The 20,936-nt window shown below is 44.9% G+C and overlaps 1 protein-coding gene across 6 annotated transcripts in view; it reads right to left on the bottom strand.

Annotated features, from left to right (window-relative positions):
* The window catches only part of Klp31E (kinesin-like protein 31E), a 433,444-nt gene extending 414,246 nt beyond the window's left edge, over nucleotides 1-19,198 (bottom strand). For all 6 annotated transcript variants that reach the window (XR_012967722.1, XR_012967726.1, XR_012967725.1 and 3 more), the window contains exon 1: nucleotides 19,031-19,198. Coding sequence is in view for 1 of the 6 variants with exons in the window: in XM_076211681.1 (XP_076067796.1) it covers nucleotides 19,031-19,065 (35 nt within the window). In the remaining 5 variants the exon portion in view is untranslated. The remainder of the gene's footprint in view (nucleotides 1-19,030) is intronic.
* Between the last annotated feature and the right edge of the window lie 1,738 nt (nucleotides 19,199-20,936).

Here is a 20,936-nt window from a genome sequence, read left to right as displayed (position 1 = left end):
AGACACTAAACCCTGTTCGATCATTACAGAAGCATTCGCCTCCGCAATCAAGGCCAATTCCAACCACATCAAACAGTTTCACTTCTCACGAACGAGTCAGACAGAAACTACAAATAGTTCTATCTGGCGGGATCCTCTGGAACTAGGAAAATTCTTACAAAGGATTACAAAGGCGGAGCATGCTGACATATCTAGGTCGGATGCGAAAAAATCTTAATAATGATAAATAAATAAATGAATAAATAAAACCATAACTATGTAAATAATAAATAGAATACATAAATAAATGCATAGGTACAGTTAAATAATAAACAAACAGGTAAATAGTAAATAATAAATCGACATATAACTGATAATAAATGAAAATCAGACAGAAATAATAAACAAAAAATATACAAAACAAATCATAATCAATACTTGGGACGAAAATGCACAAGAACAAGAGAAATTATCTGGAATTCGAAATGCTCCCTTCCGTATTCCAGAAATTCAGAGATCAGACAAGTACACGTGATTGAAAATGGCAATGACTAACAGGTGACAATCATTACCCAAGGTTAAGAAGGTCATTGTCCAGCAGTAGAACCCAAACTGTTGATGACCTAAGGTGACCTTGGTCCCTGGTCATTTTCCTGGCAGCTCGCCCACTAAGGGAATTACACATGTGCAAACAACAACCCTAATTAGGCTTCCCCAGCCGGATCGTACTTGACAAAGGTCAGACGAATTAGAGGTCACCGACACACACACACGTACATACACGAACACACACACACACGTACACGAACACACACACACACGGAATTGAAGGAAGCTTTTCTCCCACGCCACACTACTTGGAACAACAGCAATGCAGCGAGGCATAGCCCTTCCATCGCAGGACTTGACAGCTCGAGCTGGTCGACCTCGACTCCTTAAGCGGTTAGCGACCCTTCATCCATCCAGTCTACTTCCATCCACTCTTATCTATTGGACTCTTTCCTGTCCAACATACTTCCCACGAGCATCCAAAGGATTCTGTATACCATACCCGGACTTCCTCCAATTTCACTCCATCCACCTCTGCTTTCTACACCGCCTTTCCCCGGTCGTTCACACACGGCCGTTACCATACTCGGACTTCCTCCAATGTCACTCCATCCACCTCTGTTTTCTACACCGCCTTTCCCCGTTCGTTCACACCCCAACACTGTTCCACAGTATCATTTCCGAGGGTACAATGTTTCGTATACATGTACACAACATTCCCTGCATTTCTGCACGTTAGGGAATCGTTTAAGTTGTACAACGGTCTTCAACAATGCGATGTACCTCATTTCAAAAAGAAATACTTTATGGTGTTCTCTTTAACAGTGCCAGCTTTTACACATTATATAACGAAGCACTACATTACCTACAAGGGCAGAGTCTATACAAAACTCTACAAACACTAAACGCGAAGTCCAGAACAAACGAAAGGCCCACACACGTCAACGTACTAATGGCACTTAGGCTAAGCGAAACCTGTAAAATTTAAGTGAACTTCTGGAAACACACTACGAGCTGGAAGAACGCACATGCCAATCATCCTTGCCCAGGCACATGGAAAATCACGCCCTTATTACGAGTACATACATACAAAAACCAAACCATTCAAGTGACATAATTTCAATTCCGGACGTTGCCAGGCCATTCCATCCAGCTAAACGACTCCCTTTAAACAAGTTTTGGATTGATCGATCTGCAGTCCATAGTGCCGCAACATCTAGGTCATATGGCGCCTCTCCCTTACTTCGGGGGTTTCCGACCCTCCTACCTCTGTGAGGGAAACCAAACTGCACCACAGCCTGGACCTAAGAGGTAAGAGGGAGGGAGGGAGAGAGGAGAAGCTAAGAATAGACTGAGCTCAGGTAAAACTAGCGAGAGTGCCTGGGTCACGCACGTCGTGTCAGGTTATGATGGCACCAGAGTGCCAAGGAGTGCCAAGAACAGTGCCACATTGTCCCGGACACGAGCCCTCGAAGGACTCGAACCTGTGTCATGTCAAGTCATGTTAAGCCCCTCAAGGAAAACCCCCAAGTGCCGTCGAAGGTTAACACAGGCGGAAGCCCCGAATGAAGGTTAAAGAAGAGCCTGACGAAGGGTAAAGAAAAACCGGTTCTGACTTAACCCGGTTCAGGTAAGTCGAAGACCCTTGTGATTTTGGGAGACCGTGGGCTTTGTCTCTCTTTCCTGTCACCCAAGGCTAAGGAACTGCTCTCTTTCTCTCTCCAGTGATGTAGGTTCACTTAGCTGAGACTTTATGTCGAACATATTTCATCCTCGATCCTCACTTTCCGGAGCAGACTCATACGGGCCTTTTGTTATCTTTACCAGTTCCCCTTATTGTTATTTCTAATTTACATATTCACTTATTTGACCTTTCTGTCGCCTTTAGACGCATGTAAAGAAAGACTCAAACAGAATCTGAGAAGCAAGACCAGGCCCCAGCCACTACAACCAGGTACGCAGTAGTCGTTGCTGGCCAGCTACCGGGAGCAGACTACACAGGAGTCGCTAGTAATCAGCTTGGAACACCCGACTGCAAAGGAGGCGTTAGAACTCGTAGTAGTTACCTAATGGCCCCAAGCTTGAGTACACAGAAGGCGCTAAAACTCGCAACTTCAGAACTTCGGAAGTGAAAGTATCCGAACCAAGGTCACGCGCGTGCGCAAACGCACGGAACTTCAGAGAGGAGAGAGACAGAGGAGAGAGGAAAGAGGAGCGAGAGGAAAGAGGAGCGAGAGGAAAGAGGAGCGAGAGGAAAGAGGAGCGAGAGGAAAGAGGAGCGAGAGGAAAGAGGAGAGAGAGGAAAAAGGAGAGGAAAGAGGAGAGAGGAAAGATGAGAGAGGAAAGAGGAGAAAGAGGAAAGAGAGAGAGGAAAGCGGAGAAAGAGGAAAGAGAGAAAAGAGAGAAAAGAGAGAGGGAAGAGAGAAAAGAGAGAGGGAAGAGAGAAAAGAGAGAGGAAAGAGAAACGAGAGAGGAAAGGGAGAGAGAGGAGGCCCATTGCTGACTGACCCATCGCCCCTCCCCTCCGCGATATCTAAACGTTCCAGCAGCCCACCCATTCCATCCGCCACGATTATTTTTAAAGAAAACCCAAAAGGGTGAAGTTAGACTTTACAAATCTACACTACACCCAGCCAGGATCCGAGTCAACGAGCCGACGGGTGGGTGGCTGCCTGGATCAAAGCACAAACTGACGACAAGAGGGGTTCCTTAGCTGGCAGTGATTGAATACTCAGGATTGATCAGGCGTGCATCTAATCATATATGGACTAGATACTGGTTCACGACCGGATCATGCATATAAACGCGCACATCACAAAGTGCGCACGCAAACAAATGGACATAAACAAGCCACACCCATACCTCTCACTGCATGCAATATCAGGATATTGAAAAACAACTGCGTGTGTGTGTGTGTGTGTGTGTGTGTGTGTGAGAGAGAGAGAGAGAGAGAGAGAGAGAGAGAGAGAGAGAGAGAGATTCGAGCCCGGACTGCCGTAGTGGCTGTAGGGAACTCTACCAACCGCGCCATCGAGTCGTGCGTGCTTCCGCGCGCGTGTGTGCACGCGCGCAATGTATATTGACATGCTAGCGAAATATGCTTTAAAAACCCCTTTGTATTAACACACATCCCGAGCGCAATTCCAGCGCACCTTTACTCTCTTCCAGGTTCATGGAAGTATTAAGACTCTCGAGCCATCTTCGACAAAGCCCCTCCAGAAACGCACAAAGACATTTTCTTCAATGAAAAGAAAATGCAGAACAATAAACCCTATCCCACGTGCAATACCCAATAAATATTTTCAAAGTTGCATGAACTATAAGCCAAGGAATACCATGTACTTGCGAAAATAGGAACCCCACGAAGAGCCAACCCCTTAAAATATACAAACCTGTGAACAACCACCATAATCTACATGCAACAACCGCTACCAGAAGAGGCTGGATGACCGCATTGTGAACAGCTGCCCAGGATGTAACACTTCACCCCATACCATACAACACATAATGGAAGACTGCATTATACACAATCATGCACGCAAACAACACAACATACACTCTAAAAAGGATTTGTGGGAAAACCCAGTTTCGGCTGTGGCATTCCTTGGGGAGACGGGACTGCTCGTACAGACAGTCTAGGGAACGACAACAACAACAACCTAGTATAGGCACTATGGTCACTTGCAGTCTCTTCCATTCCTATGTTCTTACAACATTTGTCCCATTATATAAAGCATTATTTAAGCTTCAGACGCTGTTTTAGTGCCACCATGCTCGTTACCCGTGCTATCCACATGCAACATCCTGGTGTAGGCCTTATGGTCTCTTGCAGTCTCTTTCGTTCTTATGTTCGTACATTCGTCCCTTTATATCAGTCATTCTCAACGGGGGCGATTTCTGAGCTCGAGGAGGGGGGGGACGTCACAGGTATTGCTTCTAACTGACAAAATTTAAGCCTAAAAGATCTAGCAGCGAAGCACCAGCCAGGCCCAAGGATCTCATTAAAACACAACGTGAGTAAAACATTTTAAATTAGTTGTTTATCATTGTTGCAATAATTATTATTATTTTCCAATTAAGGGGGGCGATCCTTTTTTTCAATTGAAAAAGGGGACGATATGGCTAAAAAGGTTGAGAAACCCTGCTTTATATAAAGCAAAATTTAACCTTCAAACATAATTTTAGTGCTACCATGCTCGTTACCCGTGCAATCCACAAGCAACTACCTGGTGTAGGCCTTATGGTCTCTTGCAGTCTCTTTCATTTAAGCTTCAGACGCTATTTTAGTGCCATCGTGCACGTTACCCGTGCAACCTGTTAAGCATCAACCAGAGCCACAACGCCGGAAAAAATCAATTAATGGTCTATTCATTATGGACGAGAGAGGGGGAAAGAAGGCGAGCGACTGAGCGCATGGCATCATGCAGGGGAGTGTGCATGGCACGTATACGTAGCCTCTACACACGCACAAGAGAGCATACCCCCCGAGAGAGAGAGAGAGAGAGAGAGAGAGAGAGATAGAGAGAGATAGAGAGAGAGATAGAGAGAGAGAGAGATAGGGAGAGAGAGAGATAGAGAGAGAGAGATAGAGAGAGAGAGATATAGAGAGAGAGATAGAGAGAGAGATATAGAGATATAGAGAGATAGAGAGAGATAGAGAGAGAGATAGAGATAGAGAGAGAGAGAGAGAGAGAGAGAGAGACTACACAGCTGCATAATGAACTTAACGGTGGTATTATTTTTTTCCTTTTATAAATCTAATATAAATCATTGGAAGAGAAAGATTTATTAAGGACTTTTTTAAGAATCTTAAAGCGGTATTCTTAAAAAATTATTTCCTTATATAAATCTTTCCCTTCCGATGATTTATAAGATTTACAAAAGGAAAGATTTTCTTTATTTACGAATAGCACTGTTTACAGCCATCCTTCGCTATCAACGCAACCAACCCACATCGGGCACACCCACTCTCCAAGCCTGTTGTCGCCTACTGGACAGACAAGTTCTTCGCTACGACAGCAGGGAACCCTGGGCGACCTAACTCTTTGTCGCGACTGTACGCTGGGCCAAAACCCACTCCTAACCCACTCCACCCCTAACCCGGTCCCCCGTGTAATTCTTGCTTAACCTCATTATCCTGAGGAAAGTTAGTTTAAAAAGGTGGAAAAAGAGAGTCACGGGTCTTGTTCAGAGTATATTCCTAACCGGTTTCGCTTGCAGCTTCTTCAACTTGCCACAATGTCTCAGCCATCCTGAGTCCACTGCTGAACAAAGGCCTACTTCATTGCATTCCATGATTCACACGACCGCGCCATCCTCTGCCACGTCACTCCTGCAAACTTCTCAATCTCGTCTCTCCACCTTCTGTCTGGTCTCACGCTTCTCATCTCGCGACACCCACTCCCCACCACCACCCTCTCCCTTCCTCTCCTCTTAGCTCCTCTTGGATGATGGGTCACTCCCGTCTCCCGCCCACTTCCCTGGAAGGGAACCGATGCAACTAGACTAAAAATAAACACACAAACAAACCAAACAAACAATAAATCTAAAATAAAACGAAAGCATGAGAACCGCTGGCCGGAATCGATACAGACTGTCTTAATTACACAGGAACCCTCGCTCACTCCCATTAGACCAATTACAAAGGGCGCTTTTACTCGCTATAACCTTTAGGCTACCAACAGGGGGCGCTACGGCCGTGAATGAAATAGCCTAGCGACAACAGGATAGTGTACCACCAGGTACGAAAGTATCATACCGTAGCCGTTGTGGACTACGTTGAGAAGAAAAGTGATAGACGAGTTAGTCTCATTTATTATCAAGGTATAACTGAATTGGATTAGGTCAGGTCGGGTCAAGCAGGGTCGCACGGTCATAGGCGCGTCAGGTCTAGTCTTGTGGGCGACAAGGTGTGTTCCACATCACGTGATCGTTGCGGCTATGCTTTACGGCAAGTCAATTACTCACACCAAATCATTCTGCTCATCCAGGCCCTTATCGAATTATAAGACCACAAGAATTAAGGAGATTGCAACAGACCATAAGGCCTACAATAGCCAGTTCCATGTCCAGTACCACCTGTCATCCCCATCCATTAAGTTGTCTAACCTTTAGTTGCATATATTATGCAGTCAATATTTTAGGGAATTGACGGACAAATGTCTAAATAGACGAAAGCGTTCGGTCTATTTCCTGTTATTTTACGTTAGCGTGCACACACACACACAGTATATACACTATACACACACAGTATATATACTATACAAACACACACACAGTATATATACTATACAAACACAGTATATATACTATACAAACACAGTATATATACTATACACAGTATATATACTATACAAACACAGTATATATACTACACAAACACACACACAGTATATAAACTATACAAACACACACAGTATATAAACTATACAAACACACACAGTATATATACTACACAAACACACAGTATATATACTATACAAACTCACAGTATATATACTATACAAACTCACACAGTATATATACTATACAAACTCACACAGTATATATACTATACAAACACACAGTATATATACTATACAAACACACAGTATATATACTATACAAACACACAGTATATATATTATACAAACACACACACTATATATATTATACAAACACACACATACAAACACTACCCCAACTTTAACCTATAAGACTCCCACGGCCCTCTCATCGCCAGAGCGAAAACATCCTTGCCATGAAAATATCACACGCAGAACACCAAACACTGCCCAGAAACCCTATACACACCAGGCTTGTCCTAACAACAGATACAACCTCCAACACGCCCCTCTCTCAAGATAGGGACAGCCTGCACAGCACCTCCGCAACCTTGCGCAACCCACGCACCGCCTCGCCCCCATCAGTCAGCTCCAAGCTAGGCACTCTCCCTACCATTTTCTGGGTTACCGGACAGAACATCCACCTTCTGCCCGGACTCCCTCGCTTCAACCAGCGTAATCCAGAGTTCCAGGGTCCTGCCCACCATGCGTTTTTGACCAAAGGCGGAGCACCCAACCCCCGGACATATTTTTACTCTAGCCCGGAAATTATTAAATCCGGACATTTCTTACCCTGTCCGGATATTCCCTACCCTGCCCGGACATTTGCCTCCGCAAGAACCCGGCCGACTCGTCCGGGGGAGACCATTCGTCCACAGAACCACTCCGGCCTAGCCCTGGTGACTTGCCTACCCTGAGCACCTGATAAGAGCCAAGTGACAGATTGGAGGACCAGTTTTCTGCACTCGTCGGCCCAACCTAGACAGAGGACTTTGCACAGCAGTCGATACAGACCAAGAGGTAGATAGTTCTCAACCTGGGGGGAGATTATCCAGACCCAAGCGCTTCCAATATTCATCTTACTAAAATCTGCAATTCTAGTCCAATCCACATAATCCAAAAGACAGTTTCAAACGCCACAGAACAAGTGGAAAAAAGACATTAAGTTTTAAATTAAACTGTAAATGGGGTTGTTGATCTTGTTATGGATTGCAGTTTACCAGCGCCTACATCTTTAATGACAATCTTGCACCGTTGTAAATGGACTCTAGGAGGGGGCATGATAACATACGCTGAAACGCGAACAGGGAACGGGGAACGGGGTCAACAAACACGACCCTAAACCTCGCAGACGAGACGGTCAACACCGCGAGGAAACAAAACGACCGAACAGATGTTATACCCGTGAGTCACTACAAATGCGGGACAGGTGCGGCTAACTTCACTGTGTGTGTAAATAGGCGAAGGTCGCGATGTCCCACATCCGACACTTGTGGGCAATCCCCCTGCGGCCCATAAGCGGCGTGCCTGGTCGAGGCTCGCGCGCGGACACGACCCGAAATCCTTCGAGCAATGATGAGAAGCCTCTCATGGTCCCAACATGTGGGTATAAAGAGCAACTGGCGAGGCAACAGGAGGATTTAGTGTTTGAACAACAAAGCAGGCATGGATAAACGAAAATGGGAGGATGGGAAAGTGTGTGCGTGTGCGTGTGTGTGTGTGCGTGTGTGTGTGTGTGTGTGTTTGTTTACCTAGGTGTACTTTACGGGAAGGTGAGCTATGCTCGTGGTAACCCGTTTTTTGTATCTCGCAAGATCAAGTTTGTTTTTAAATTCTTGTATTGTGTTCGCACACACTATTCTTTCGTCCAATTTGTTCCATATGTCTATCACTATGTGGGAAGCTGTTTTTCAGATATCTTCTGTAGTTGTGCGTGTGTGTGCGTGTGTGTGTGTGTGTGTGTGTGTGTGTGTGTGTGTGTGTGTGTGTGTGTGTGTGTGTGTGTGCGCGCGCGCGCGCGGTTTACCTAATGTCTCTTCTCTTACTATCTGATGACCATACCTAGCTTCAAGTCCATATAAAACTCCGCAATAAGGTTTGACCCTGGACCATTCGTTGTGCTAGGCAGTGACACTAACCACTCGGCCACGGCGGCCGGTGTGTGTGTGTGTGTGTGTGTGTGTGTGTGTGTGTGTGTGTGTGTGTGTGTGTGTGTGTGTGTGTGTGTGTGTGTGTGTGTGAGTGTGTGTGTGTGTGTGCGTGTGTGTGTGTGTATGTGTACGTGTGTGTGTATTCACCTTGGTCTTCGGGTCACGTGCTGGACAGCTATTTCCCTCCCGGAAGAGAGCTCAGAGCTCGTATGACCGATCTATGGGTAATGCTGTGACCTTACACGCACACACACACACCCAACTCCCCGTCCACGAGAGTTGGAGTAACGACTCGAAGCGCAGCGATACTGAAATTATTTCAGCCCTGGCAGGATTCGAACCCGGACAGCCGCAGTGACAGTCGGGGACTCTACCAACGAGTGTGTGTGTGTGGGCGCACACTCCTCTTATCAAAAGAATTTTGCAATGAAATGTGCATAAACACAACAAACAAAAATATACATTCATAATTCTCACATCATGAATCAGGCCAGGGCGAAAAGAGTAGGTGCTCTCTCTCACTCAAGACGCCCGAAAAATCGGGAAATGACTAAATACAACACCAGAAACATAACAAAGTGCAAAATCGAACAAATCTAAATTGCTTTTGCACATAAAATATCTTGTAGCTCAGTGCAAGTCTTACATACAACAAAACAAAACAAAATCAATGTGTACAAATGAGCACAAAGTTCCGATACTTCCGATCTCGATGTATCGACCCATCGTAGCGCTCCAGACCATCCGATCTCGATATATCGGCCCAACATAGCGCTCCAGGACATCCGATTTCGATATATCGGCCCATCAAAGTGCTCCAAAGCACGCGATCTTCCGATCTCGACATATCGGCCCATCGAAGTGCTCCAAAGCACCCGATCTTCCGATCTCAATATATATCGGCCCATCGTAGTGCTCCAGACCATCCGATCTTCCGATTCCGATTTTCCTCGTCCGATCCGCAGCAACGCCCGGCGACTTTATTCACCCGAGGGAGAGACTCGGAGATTAAGGTCCTCAGACTACAAACTCGTCTGACTTCCTTCCGGTGAGCGAGTTCCGAGGCCCCGTTCACACGGTGCGGGTGACCACCCGCGCCCGCGGACGCCTCCAGGCGACGCGGGAGAAAACAGCCCGCCACTCGCGTTTCCTTGGGTCCTTGCACGCCTTCACCGCACACATCCTCACCCGTGGCAGACTCTTGTCTGCATTGTGATGTGCGTGTCTGGAATCGATAATACTCCCGACTTAACCTCCACAGAACTCTTAGTGTCTTCATCAAAGGAGTGGAGTTTAGCGGAAGGGAAGAGGAGGAGGAAGAAGAAGGAGGAAGAAGAAGCAGGAGGAGGAAGCGGAAGGAGGAGGATAAAGAAGAGAAGGAAGAAGAGGAAGGAGGAGGATAAAGAAGAGAAGTAAGAAGAGAGGAAGGAAGAAGAGAGGAAGGAAGAAGAGAGGAAGAGGAGGATGAAGAGGAGGAAGAGGATGAAGACGAGGAAGAGGATGAAGACGAGGAAGAGGATGAAGACGAGGAAGAGGATGAAGACGAGGAAGAGGATGAAGACGAGGAAGAGGACTAAGAAGAGGAAGAGGACTAAGAAGAGGAAGAGGACTAAGAAGAGGAAGAGGACTAAGAAGAGGAAGAGGACTAAGAAGAGGAAGAGGAAAAAGGACGTCCCGCGTTCTGTGAAAGGACCACGAATAGTTCGAGCGGTTCCGCGCTAGGAATCGATCGCGGTCATCACCAAACAACCAGATTCACTGGTCCTTCCCTTAGTATCAACGTTGTATCTAGCCTCAGGCATCTGCTACACAACCCAAAAAGCTTTTGGCCTTCCATGTGCAAAATGGACGAAATTGCAACGAAAATCTATAGAAATCACTGTTGCAACAGCCGAAGAGGAAGGGACTGGGGGCACTGGGAATTTTGATACTACGAAAGACATTTCCTGTGCAGCAATATCCAGCGATTCTATCCCCGGAGGCAACACAGCATCTAAGATGTAGAACATGGATCTTCAACTTTTCCTTCACAATCAACCCCTTCGGATTGATGTAATTCTCCATTTACCCTCCCCCTACGTCCATTAAAAAGAAAAAAAGAGAGAAAAATAATAATAATAATAAATAAAAATAAAATAACTAAATAAAATGATAATAATAATAAATAAAATAATAAATAAAAATAAATAAATAGAATAAAATTAAACAAATTCATTATCCAGGCAATGCACTAAAATGGCAATATATATTCACATCACAATATATCAAACATCTATCAACTTTTTGTCATGTAATCTTTTACCCTCATGGGGTAAATTTACCCCCTGACTGAGAATCCCTGATGCAGATGGAATAGTACTGTAGAAGTTAAGTCTCCTAACATTCCAACAATGAGTGGCACTGGTCCGTAGGGGTGTTCCTTACAAAGGATTACAAAGGCGGAGCATATCGACAGGAGACCTTTTGGTCCATATCTTGGTCGGATGCGAAAAAATCATAATTATAAATAAGTGAATAAATAACACCTATAATAATGTAAATAATAAATCAAATAAAAGCATATGTATAGTTAGATAATAAACAAACAGGGAAATAGTAAATAATAATAAACAAACTGCCAAATGATAACAAAACAAACAGTAAAATGTTAAATTCCAGAAAACATGTAGTCTGCAGGCGTCAATACGACATATGGGTATATTAGAAAGAGAACGAGGGGAGGGGAGGGCTAGGTAAAATTGAAGACAATTGCGGTAGATTAAGAGGTGTTAATTGGGAAGAGAGATGGGTGAGTCAATGGGGAAAAGAGGGGAGGGGGTGGTGGTAGTGAGGGGAAACACACGGAGGTGGTGACGACGAGAGAAGGGGAAAATTGTAACGAGAAGGAAAGAGGAGAGGGAAAGAGGAGAGGGGAAAAGAGACGAAAGAAAAGACGACGACTGCAAGGGGGGAAATGGCGATGGAGAAAGGAAAGGGAGGGATGAGGAAAATTTCAGAGAGGAGAGGAGAGAGGAAGATAAAGATAGAGAGTAATATCATGGGGACATGGCGATGGGGAAAGGAAAGGGAGAGACGAGGAAAGGGGAAAGGTAAAGATGGCGCCTATAAGGGGAAAATGACGACGGGGAAGAGAGAGGAAGGGAAAGAGAGAGGGGGTGATAGGAAAAGCGATGAGAAGGTGTGGTTATCTACAAGATCTGGCAGTTGGACAAAAAAAAAAGCAAAAAGAGCGCGAGAATGCGGAAAACAATGAGAAGAAAGTGACGGACGGACGGACGGACGGACGGACAAGTGAACTGTGACACCACGTGATGGTCAAAACAGGATAAGCACACACGAGATAGGAAAACCCAGATGGTGTGTGTGTGTGTGTGTGTGTGTGTGTGTGTGTGTGTACCTAGCTTTATTATACGGGAAGGGGAGCTATGCTCGTAATGTCCCGTCTATCTCGCAACATCTAGTTTGTTCTTAAATTCTTGTATGGTGTTCGCACACTATTTTCTTCGTCCAGTTTGTTCCAGACATCCACCACTCTGTATGGAAAACTTTCTTTATATCTCTTCTATAACTTTCCGTTTTGAGATTCTCTTCATGCCCCCTCCCCCCCCCTTTTTTTTTACTACACTCTAACAAGTCTTCTCTGTCAAGGACTTCCATGCCTTTCATGATTATGTAAATGGCCAAATAGATCTCCTCTTTCTCTTTTTTGTTCCAGGGTTGGTAGTTCCAGTTTAGCCAATCTCTCTCTCTCTCTCTCTGTGTGTGTGTGTGTGTGTGTGTGTGTGTGTGTGTGTGTGTGTGTGTGTGTGTGTGTGTGTGTGTGTGTGTACCAAAATACAGCAATGGAAAAGGGAAGCTAAAAATAATAGTGAAACTAATGAAACTGATGATAATAATAATAATAATAACAAGTAAAAACACGTGCAAAAATGCAGCTAAGTACTAAACGACCTTGTAGAGAAAGTAATCCCCTTTACAAAGACCCCGCACTTCGACCGTCCTGCCCCACCCAACACACGGGCGCATGCGCGCAAACACACGCTCCCTGCGCGTTGCCGAAGCTCCACTTTGCACTCCCCGGTCCCCCCACAACGCCTCCCCCTCCCCCTCCCTCACGTGCAACCTTTCTCCCCTTGCAAATCTATAACAGCGTCCTCTTTCTTCCATCATTACCTCCTACGGAAGCAAACGCTTGGGCCTCAAGTATCTCAAATATCTTACGGTGGACGAGTGCGCGGCCGGGGTAAGCGTGGATGGGAAGAAAGGGTCTGGTCGTCCGTTAGAGGAATGTACTTCGACCCAAGTACAATCTGACTTCACTTAATAGCCTTAACCGAGGAACAGGGAGAGGGGGGAAGGGAGGGGGCATAGTAATGGACAAGTTAATGGTTTATCTAATGGAAGTTAATGGTAACAAGAACGCTTACATAATCAGACATGCGGCACGAGGGGGAGAACCTCAATGGCATCCGTCGAACAGCAGCGTGACTGTTTCTGCACCAAAGATTAAATTCTCTCAAGGGTGCACATTACGTTCAATATACCGTAATTGCCAGCGTGATAGACGTGCTTTGGGTATATGGTTTTCTACACGAGACTGAATACTATTACTACTACTATTCTCACTTACATTACTACCGCTCTCACTACTGGTACTGAAATTACCACTAATACTACTACTACTGCTGGTGTCACTACTACTAGCCTTAATTTGACTATTCCCATGTTTACTGCAACTATTATTTACTATTACTACTCCAACTTGTATTAATACTGTTATCACTACTAGTCTTGCTATTACTAATACTACTGTCGCTACTAGCCTTGATATTACTACTACTACTACTACTACTGTCACTACTGGTGTTGTTACTACTACTGCTGTCACTACTACTGGCCTTACTTCGACTACCACGTTCACTACAACTACTATATTGTTTACTAATGCTGTTGTTAATACTACCACATTTACGAGAACCAGATACAACGAGCCATTCCACAAATTTTACTATACCTCGTTCATTAAGGAATCTCTAAAATGAACTAAAATACAATATCCATAACGAAAGGCTCCGATATTAAAGAAATTCTCGAACACCAGACGGTCCATCTGTTACATTTTAAGTTTCTTTTCGAATAACTGGAGATGTCTTCCTAGTTTGGGACATTTACATAGAGGATGGTCCAATTAGTGAGAAGAACGAGACTCGGACTTCCGAAAAACTTCCAAGAGAAAATCAACCTCAATCTCCACAGACAAGACAGAAAGAAAGAGGGGAGAGGAAGAGAGAGAGAGAGAGAGAGAGAGAGAGAGAGAGAGAGAGAGAGAGAGAGAGAGAGAGAGAGAGAGAGAGGAGAGAGAAGAGAGGGAAGAGAGAGAGAGAGAGAGAGAGAAGAGAGGGAAGAGAGAGAGAGAGAGAGAGAGAAGAGAGAGAGAGAGAGAGAGAGAGAGAGAGAGAGAGAGAGAGAGAGAGAGAGAGAGAGAGAGAGGGGGAGAGAGAGGGGAGAGAGAGGGGAGAGAGAGCAGAGCGAAGAAGAGAGAGAGGAGAGAGAACAGAGCGAAGAAGAGAAAGAAAACCCTGTCGCCAGACGCCTCATCATCTCTACGATGCAAAAGATCACAACGCCATGAAGAAGTTGAGAGAGAGACTCTGCCGAGCTCGTAAAGCGAGATACCCACCGCCCCTCGGCCGCGCGCGCGAAAGACCTCCCGGAGGACCCCGGCCAATCGCGACAAGCAGCTCCTCCTCGGGGTCGTATTGCCCCCGAGACGAGACAAAACAGCCAAGTTCAAAGTCGGATCGGCCACATTCTCACAGAAAGAAGAAGAAGGCGAAGAAGAAAGAGACTCATGGGGGTGGCAAAAAATATAAGAAAAATAAATGTGGGAAAGAGGAAGTGGAGAAATGGAGGGAGAGGTAATGATATAGATACAGAAGCAGAGACGGGGAGGAGAAAGAGGGAGGGAGAGAAAGAGAGAGGGAGGGAGAGGGAGGGAGAGAAAGAGAGAGAAAGAGAGAGGGAGGGAGAGGGAGAGAAAGAGAGACCCATCCCATCGACCAACCGCCTGCTGGTACCCTGGCGCGGGCCAAAGCGATACTCGAACGTTCAATGCAGAGGAGGGAGGGAGGGAGGAAGGAAGAGAAGGAAGAAGAGGAAGAGGAGAAGGAAGAAGAGGAAGAGGAGAAGGAAGAAGAGGAAGAGGAGAAGGAAGAGGAGAATGAGAAGGAAGAGGAGAATGAGAAGGAAGAGGAGAATGAGAAGGAAGAGGAATTGAAGGTGGAAGAAGAGGAGGAGTAAGAGGAGGAATATGATAACTGGAGGAGAAATTAAAGGCCAGACTGGGAAATCGGCTCCCACTCCCTCCCGCCTTCGAGAGCCGCCCAAGGAAGCGCAAAACTCCCGAAAGGGGACGGGCCAATCCAGAGCGGACTGAGGAAGGGGAGGAGGGCGACCAAGGGTCTTCCGAAGTCCACAGATAGATAGATAGATAGAGAGAGAGAAGGGAGAGGCAGGAGAGAGAAGGGAGAGGCAGGAGAGAAGGGAGAGGGAGGAGAGAAGGGAGAGGGAGGAGAGAGGAGAGAAGGGAGAGGGAGGAGAGAGGAGAGAAGGGAGAGGGAGGAGAGAAGGAAGAGGGAGGAGAGAGGAGAGAAGGGAGTGGGAGGAGAGAAGAGAGAAGGGAGAGGGAGGAGAGAAGGGAGAGGGAGGAGAGAGGAGAGAGAAGAGAAGGGAGGAGAGAGAAGAGAAGGGAGAGGGAGGAGAGAGAAGAGAAGGGAGAGGGAAGAGAGAGGAGAGAGGAGAGAAGGGAGAGGGAAGGGAGAGGAGGGAAGGGAGAGGAGAGAAGGGAGAGGGAGGAGAGAGGAGAGAAAGGAGAGGGAAAGACGGGAGAGGGAGGAGAGAGAAGGGAGAGGGAGGGGAGGGAGAGAAGGGAGAGGGAGGGGAGAGAGAGAAGGGAGAGGGAGGGGTGAGAGAGAAGGGAGAGGGAGAGAGAGAAGGGAGAGGGAGGGGAGAGAGAGAAGGGAGAGGGAGGGGAGAGAGAAGGGAGGAGAGAGGGAGAGAGAGAGAAGGGAAGAGAGAGGAGAGAGAGGGAGAGGAGAGAGAGGAGAGAGAGGAGAGAGAGAGAGAGGTGAGAGAGAGGGAGAGGAGAGAGAGAGAGAGGAGAGAGAGAGAGGAGAGAGAGGGAGAGGAGAGAGAGAGGAGAGAGAGAGGGAGAGAAGGAGGAGAGAGAGGGAGGAGAGAGAGGGAGGAGAGAGGGAGGAGAGAGAGGGAGGAGAGAGAGGGAGGAGAGAGAGGGAGAGAAGGAGGAGAGAGAGGGAGAGAAGGAGGAGAGAGAGGGAGAGAAGGAGGAGAGAGAGGGAGAGAAGGAGGAGAGAGAGGGAGAGAAGGAGGAGAGAGAGGGAGAGAAGGAGGAGAGAGAGGGAGAGAGAAGGAGGAGAGAGAGGGAGAGAAGGAGGAGAGAGAGGGAGAGAAGGAGGAGAGAGAGGGAGAGAAGGAGGAGAGAGAGGGAGAGAAGGAGGAGAGAGAGAGAGAGAAGGAGGAGAGAGAGGGAGAAGGAGGAGAGAGAGGGAGAGAAGGAGGAGAGAGAGGGAGAGAAGGAGGAGAGAGAGGGAGAGAAGGAGGAGAGAGAGGGAGAGAAGGAGGAGAGAGAGGGAGAGAAGGAGGAGAGAGAGGGAGAGAAGGAGGAGAGAGAGGGAGAGAAGGAGGAGAGAGAGGGAGAGAAGGAGGAGAGAGAGGGAGAGAAGGAGGAGAGAGAGGGAGAGAAGGAGGAGAGAGAGGGAGAGAAGGAGGAGAGAGAGGGAGAGAAGGAGGAGAGAGAGGGAGAGGAGGAGGAGAGAGGAGAGGAGGAGGAAAGAGAGAGAGAAGGAGGAGAGAGAGGGAGAGTAGAGAGAGAGAAGGAGGAGAGAGAGGGAGAGGAGAGAGAGGGAGAGGAGGGAGGAGAGAGAGTTTTGGGCGGAGGGGGGTAATTCCTAAAATTCAGAATTCGCGAGAACAAGACTTTTCGGAAGTCAACTGCAGAAGTCACGACAAAGAAAGGAAGCAAGGAAATTAAAGACAGCAATTCTTTGTTGGGAATTTCTGAAATTCAGAAACTCCCAGCTTTCCGAAATAAATAGAAAGAGGAAACACAAATAATATTACAAAGGCGGAACATGCCGACAGGAGACCTTTTGGTCCATATCTAGGCCGGATGCGAAAAATAAATAAATAAAAACTATAATAATGTAAATAATAAATAAAATACATAAATAAATGCATAGGTATAGTTAAATAATAAACAGGTAAATAGTAAATAATAATAAATTGACATAACTAATGATAAATGAGAATCAAGCAAATAATGATAAACAGACAAATGATAACAAAACAAATAAACAAAAAATATAAAATAAATGATCATTACAGCATCTTGCTTAGGTGTTTATCTAAACGATTCTTAATGAATCATTACAAGCCACGGGAGAAGAAAAAAAGTAAACAAATATTCAAATTTCAAAGATCCTGTTAAAAGGAACAAATGCTCTTTTGAAAATACAACAACTATTGGACACTTTGGAAAGCTAGTCACAAATAAAAATAAAATAGAAATAAAAACAAATTTGCAAGATAAAAACGACAGAATCAAAATTAACTAAGGCGATTCCATTCTACTAAGTGTAAGCCTTATGGTCTCTTGCAGTCTCTTTCATTATGTCCTTAAGGGTAGGAGGGTCTTAATCCTTTTGTCAATAGATTAAACAAAACACCACGCGCATCTGGGCCGTAAGGGCACCATTCCAGATATCCAGGGCGAGGCAGTTAGATATATTGATCCAGCGAATATTAGCTCTTTATACAGATTTTCTGGAAATGCAACACAATCTTGGGTCGAAAGACCTGGGCAACTTTAAGTTTATTCATATTCAAATTCGATGCTAATTTGCCTGCAGTAAGTGATTTATACCTAAAATGCTCTATGTGCCTCCAAGTGCCTATTTCTACACGTTCTGTAGAGCTCTCATTCGGAAAGATAATGGCTGTCGACCACACGTCCAGCACGTATTCCTAATTTTTTTTTTTAGATTTTATCAATCATTTTGTCAACAAAGGCGCCCATCTAGTAATTGTTAGGACGACATTAGACTAGAGCGTCCATCCCACACTAGATTACTAGAGAATTCTGGAGATTTTCAGATAAAGTGTTACTAATTCATGTAAATACGCTTGTATTAGAACGTATTATGAGAACCCCACACGTAGACGTTTTCTATTTATCAAAATCCGTCGACAATAAAATAAATATAATAAATAACCCAGGCAATTTTACTCCTCCCCATACCAGCCAAAATATTCCATTCAGCCCCTCGTACAACACATCAGTAAAAAGGCTGGTGGCACCCCTAAGGTCCAGATCAACGCAGCATTTTCCATAACTGGAGAATGTCGAACAATAGTTGTAAATATTTGGAATAATTCGTCATATCTCAACCGAAGAAAAGTGTCAAAATAAAAATGAATTTATTATTTGATAAATAAATACAAAATTATGTATAGCGTATGGCGTATTATAGTCCCAGTAGTACTATAGTCTCATGCAGCATGACTATAGAACGCTACAATCGTTAACCTTTTACTTCCTGGTGCTTGATTATATTATTCAAATTTATTTATTCACCCCGGTAAGGAAGACGATAATATACAACCATACAAAAATAATTGGGAAATGTACGTCTGGTACTCCAATCCTTTCTAAAGACGATGTCTCAACACGAATGTGACAAGATTTAATTTCACTAGCAACTGTTACTCAACCCAGCTGCGCTCCGACCAACAGTAAACGACGATTTTAAATCAAACACGAACCAAGTCTATCCATTTCGAGGTTTCCAGCGAACCACAGACATGTAGCGAATTTAATAAACTGTTTATCCATGCATTAGTGTGAATAAAACAAGCCATTCATTCGAAGAGTTTGGCATTTAAATCTTTCCACCAAAGCAACAACAAAGATTCGTTTGGCCTCAACAGACGAAGAACGTTACATTTACCAACCTTATAGCAACGCGAACGTTCGATTCTTCCCCCATTTTGTAGCTTGTTCTGCCGAATAACACAGATCAACTGCCGCTCAGTATTCACTTTACAAATTCCGCTGCTAAGAGTACACTACAAGTAAGAAGACATTGGAAATGAAACAGCGTACGTCCTATCAGCACCAGAGTAAACAGCTGACTGATTCGATTTGCCTCGAGTCGGTTGTAGAAACTGAGGGTCAGGAGCTCTGGTGGCGGACTCATGAACTAACGTGTGTCGTTAATTTCTGCGCCACATTTGACTGGAGTCTAGTTCTATGTATACATAGATATGAATTCTGGAGAAAAATATACCCTGATTTACGAAGATAGTAGTATCATGAAAAAATTAGAAAACCACCTACAAATTAAACAATGTTGTGAGTGCTGTCGAGCTTGACAGAATATGAATATTGAATGGCCTTTATGTATGCAGTATATCTTATTGTTTTGTTTAGGTTGTTATTTTCATTCAGTATAATAATGAAATCCCTAGCTTCTACCAACGATGGTAAACCCCTATGTATGTTTATTTACAACAATGACATACTTTCTGAGTTACACAATAACGGGAGTTCATATTGTAAAACTGAATGTTATGGACAACAACCCAGACAATGCACGACGCTTGCAACAAACATGGACAAAAGCGTATTATGAATCTTTCACTGTTGAAATGACGTCACAGTGAAAAAGAAAATAACGTAGTGGTAGCCATAACAAAAGGAAAATGAACAAGTCTGTCGAAAGCTATCAGTCGATGACCATACTACTTTTCATTGTGTAACGAATTATGACACGCAATGGCTTCAGAAACTTTTTCGCAAAAAATATCGATGGGAGGCGATGCACATATACAATTCCCTTTATCTTAGTAATAAGATATTAGTTAGAGGGTGTTGGACTGCTTATACCTTAATACAGGAGGTGCTTGGGTAGGAAACGATTGCAAACGCTAAATTTTAAGCCAACTGTGAACTCGAAATACATGGATCGGCAAACATACTACATTAACTCACCCATGTCACCCTAATTCCAGCCAGCCTGGATCAGAAAGGGACAGGCCCAAGAGTGACAGATGCTCCAGTCAGGTTTACTCACTTGGTTGGCTACCCCATTCTAGACCAGCATATTGCTCGAGAGAGATAAGCTTCGGGTATACAGGGATAGCCCACATCGTGCTGGCACGCCAGCCCTTGTTCAATATACATCAGAACAGAAAAGTACAGGGTAAAAGGCTGAGTTGTGTGCCATGTGCACAGAAAGTAGACAGCTAGGAATGAATATCTGGGTAATGATTAATCAACATATTCAAAGAGTGTTTGGCCCAACTGTATGTGAAGGTGTTTTTTGAAATATGTAATTGAGTCACAGCTAACAGCATCATCAGACAGGGAGTTCCAGAGGTCAATACATCTGACACTAAAAAATCTGCGTCTGCACTCTAGAGATGTATGGGGTTTGGTTATCTTAAATCTGTGACCCCTGGTGTGTGTTATTGGAGATAAGGAAAAAAAGATCTTGGGGTGAAATAGAAGACTGCTTGTGAAATTTTTTCCAACATTTTATGAGATCAGCACTGATTAATCTACCACGGACTGAATAAAGCTCTAAAGTTAGCAGACGGTCTGCATAGCTAAGCTCTGCCATTCCAATTATTTGTTTACGCGGGCAGTACTACTGTTACATGTTTATGAAGTGACTGGTTGAGTGCATCTTTCCGTGGTGATTATACTATAGATTTTTAACAACATAAAAAAAAATTGACAATAATCAGGAGACTAAAGAGGACAGGCGGCCATCTCGAGGCCACTTCCCCCAACTGAAACAGTTCAGTGATACCCTAGTCATCTAGAATTCTAGATTACAGGGAATGATCTCAAATG

This window comes from Oratosquilla oratoria, chromosome 29 (assembly GCF_046742065.1).
Source record: "Oratosquilla oratoria isolate Oo_2021 chromosome 29, ASM4674206v1, whole genome shotgun sequence".
Lineage (NCBI taxonomy): Eukaryota > Metazoa > Arthropoda > Malacostraca > Stomatopoda > Squillidae > Oratosquilla > Oratosquilla oratoria.
The sequence above is the reverse complement of the archived record's forward strand: the minus strand, read 5'-3'. Positions and strand labels throughout refer to the sequence as shown.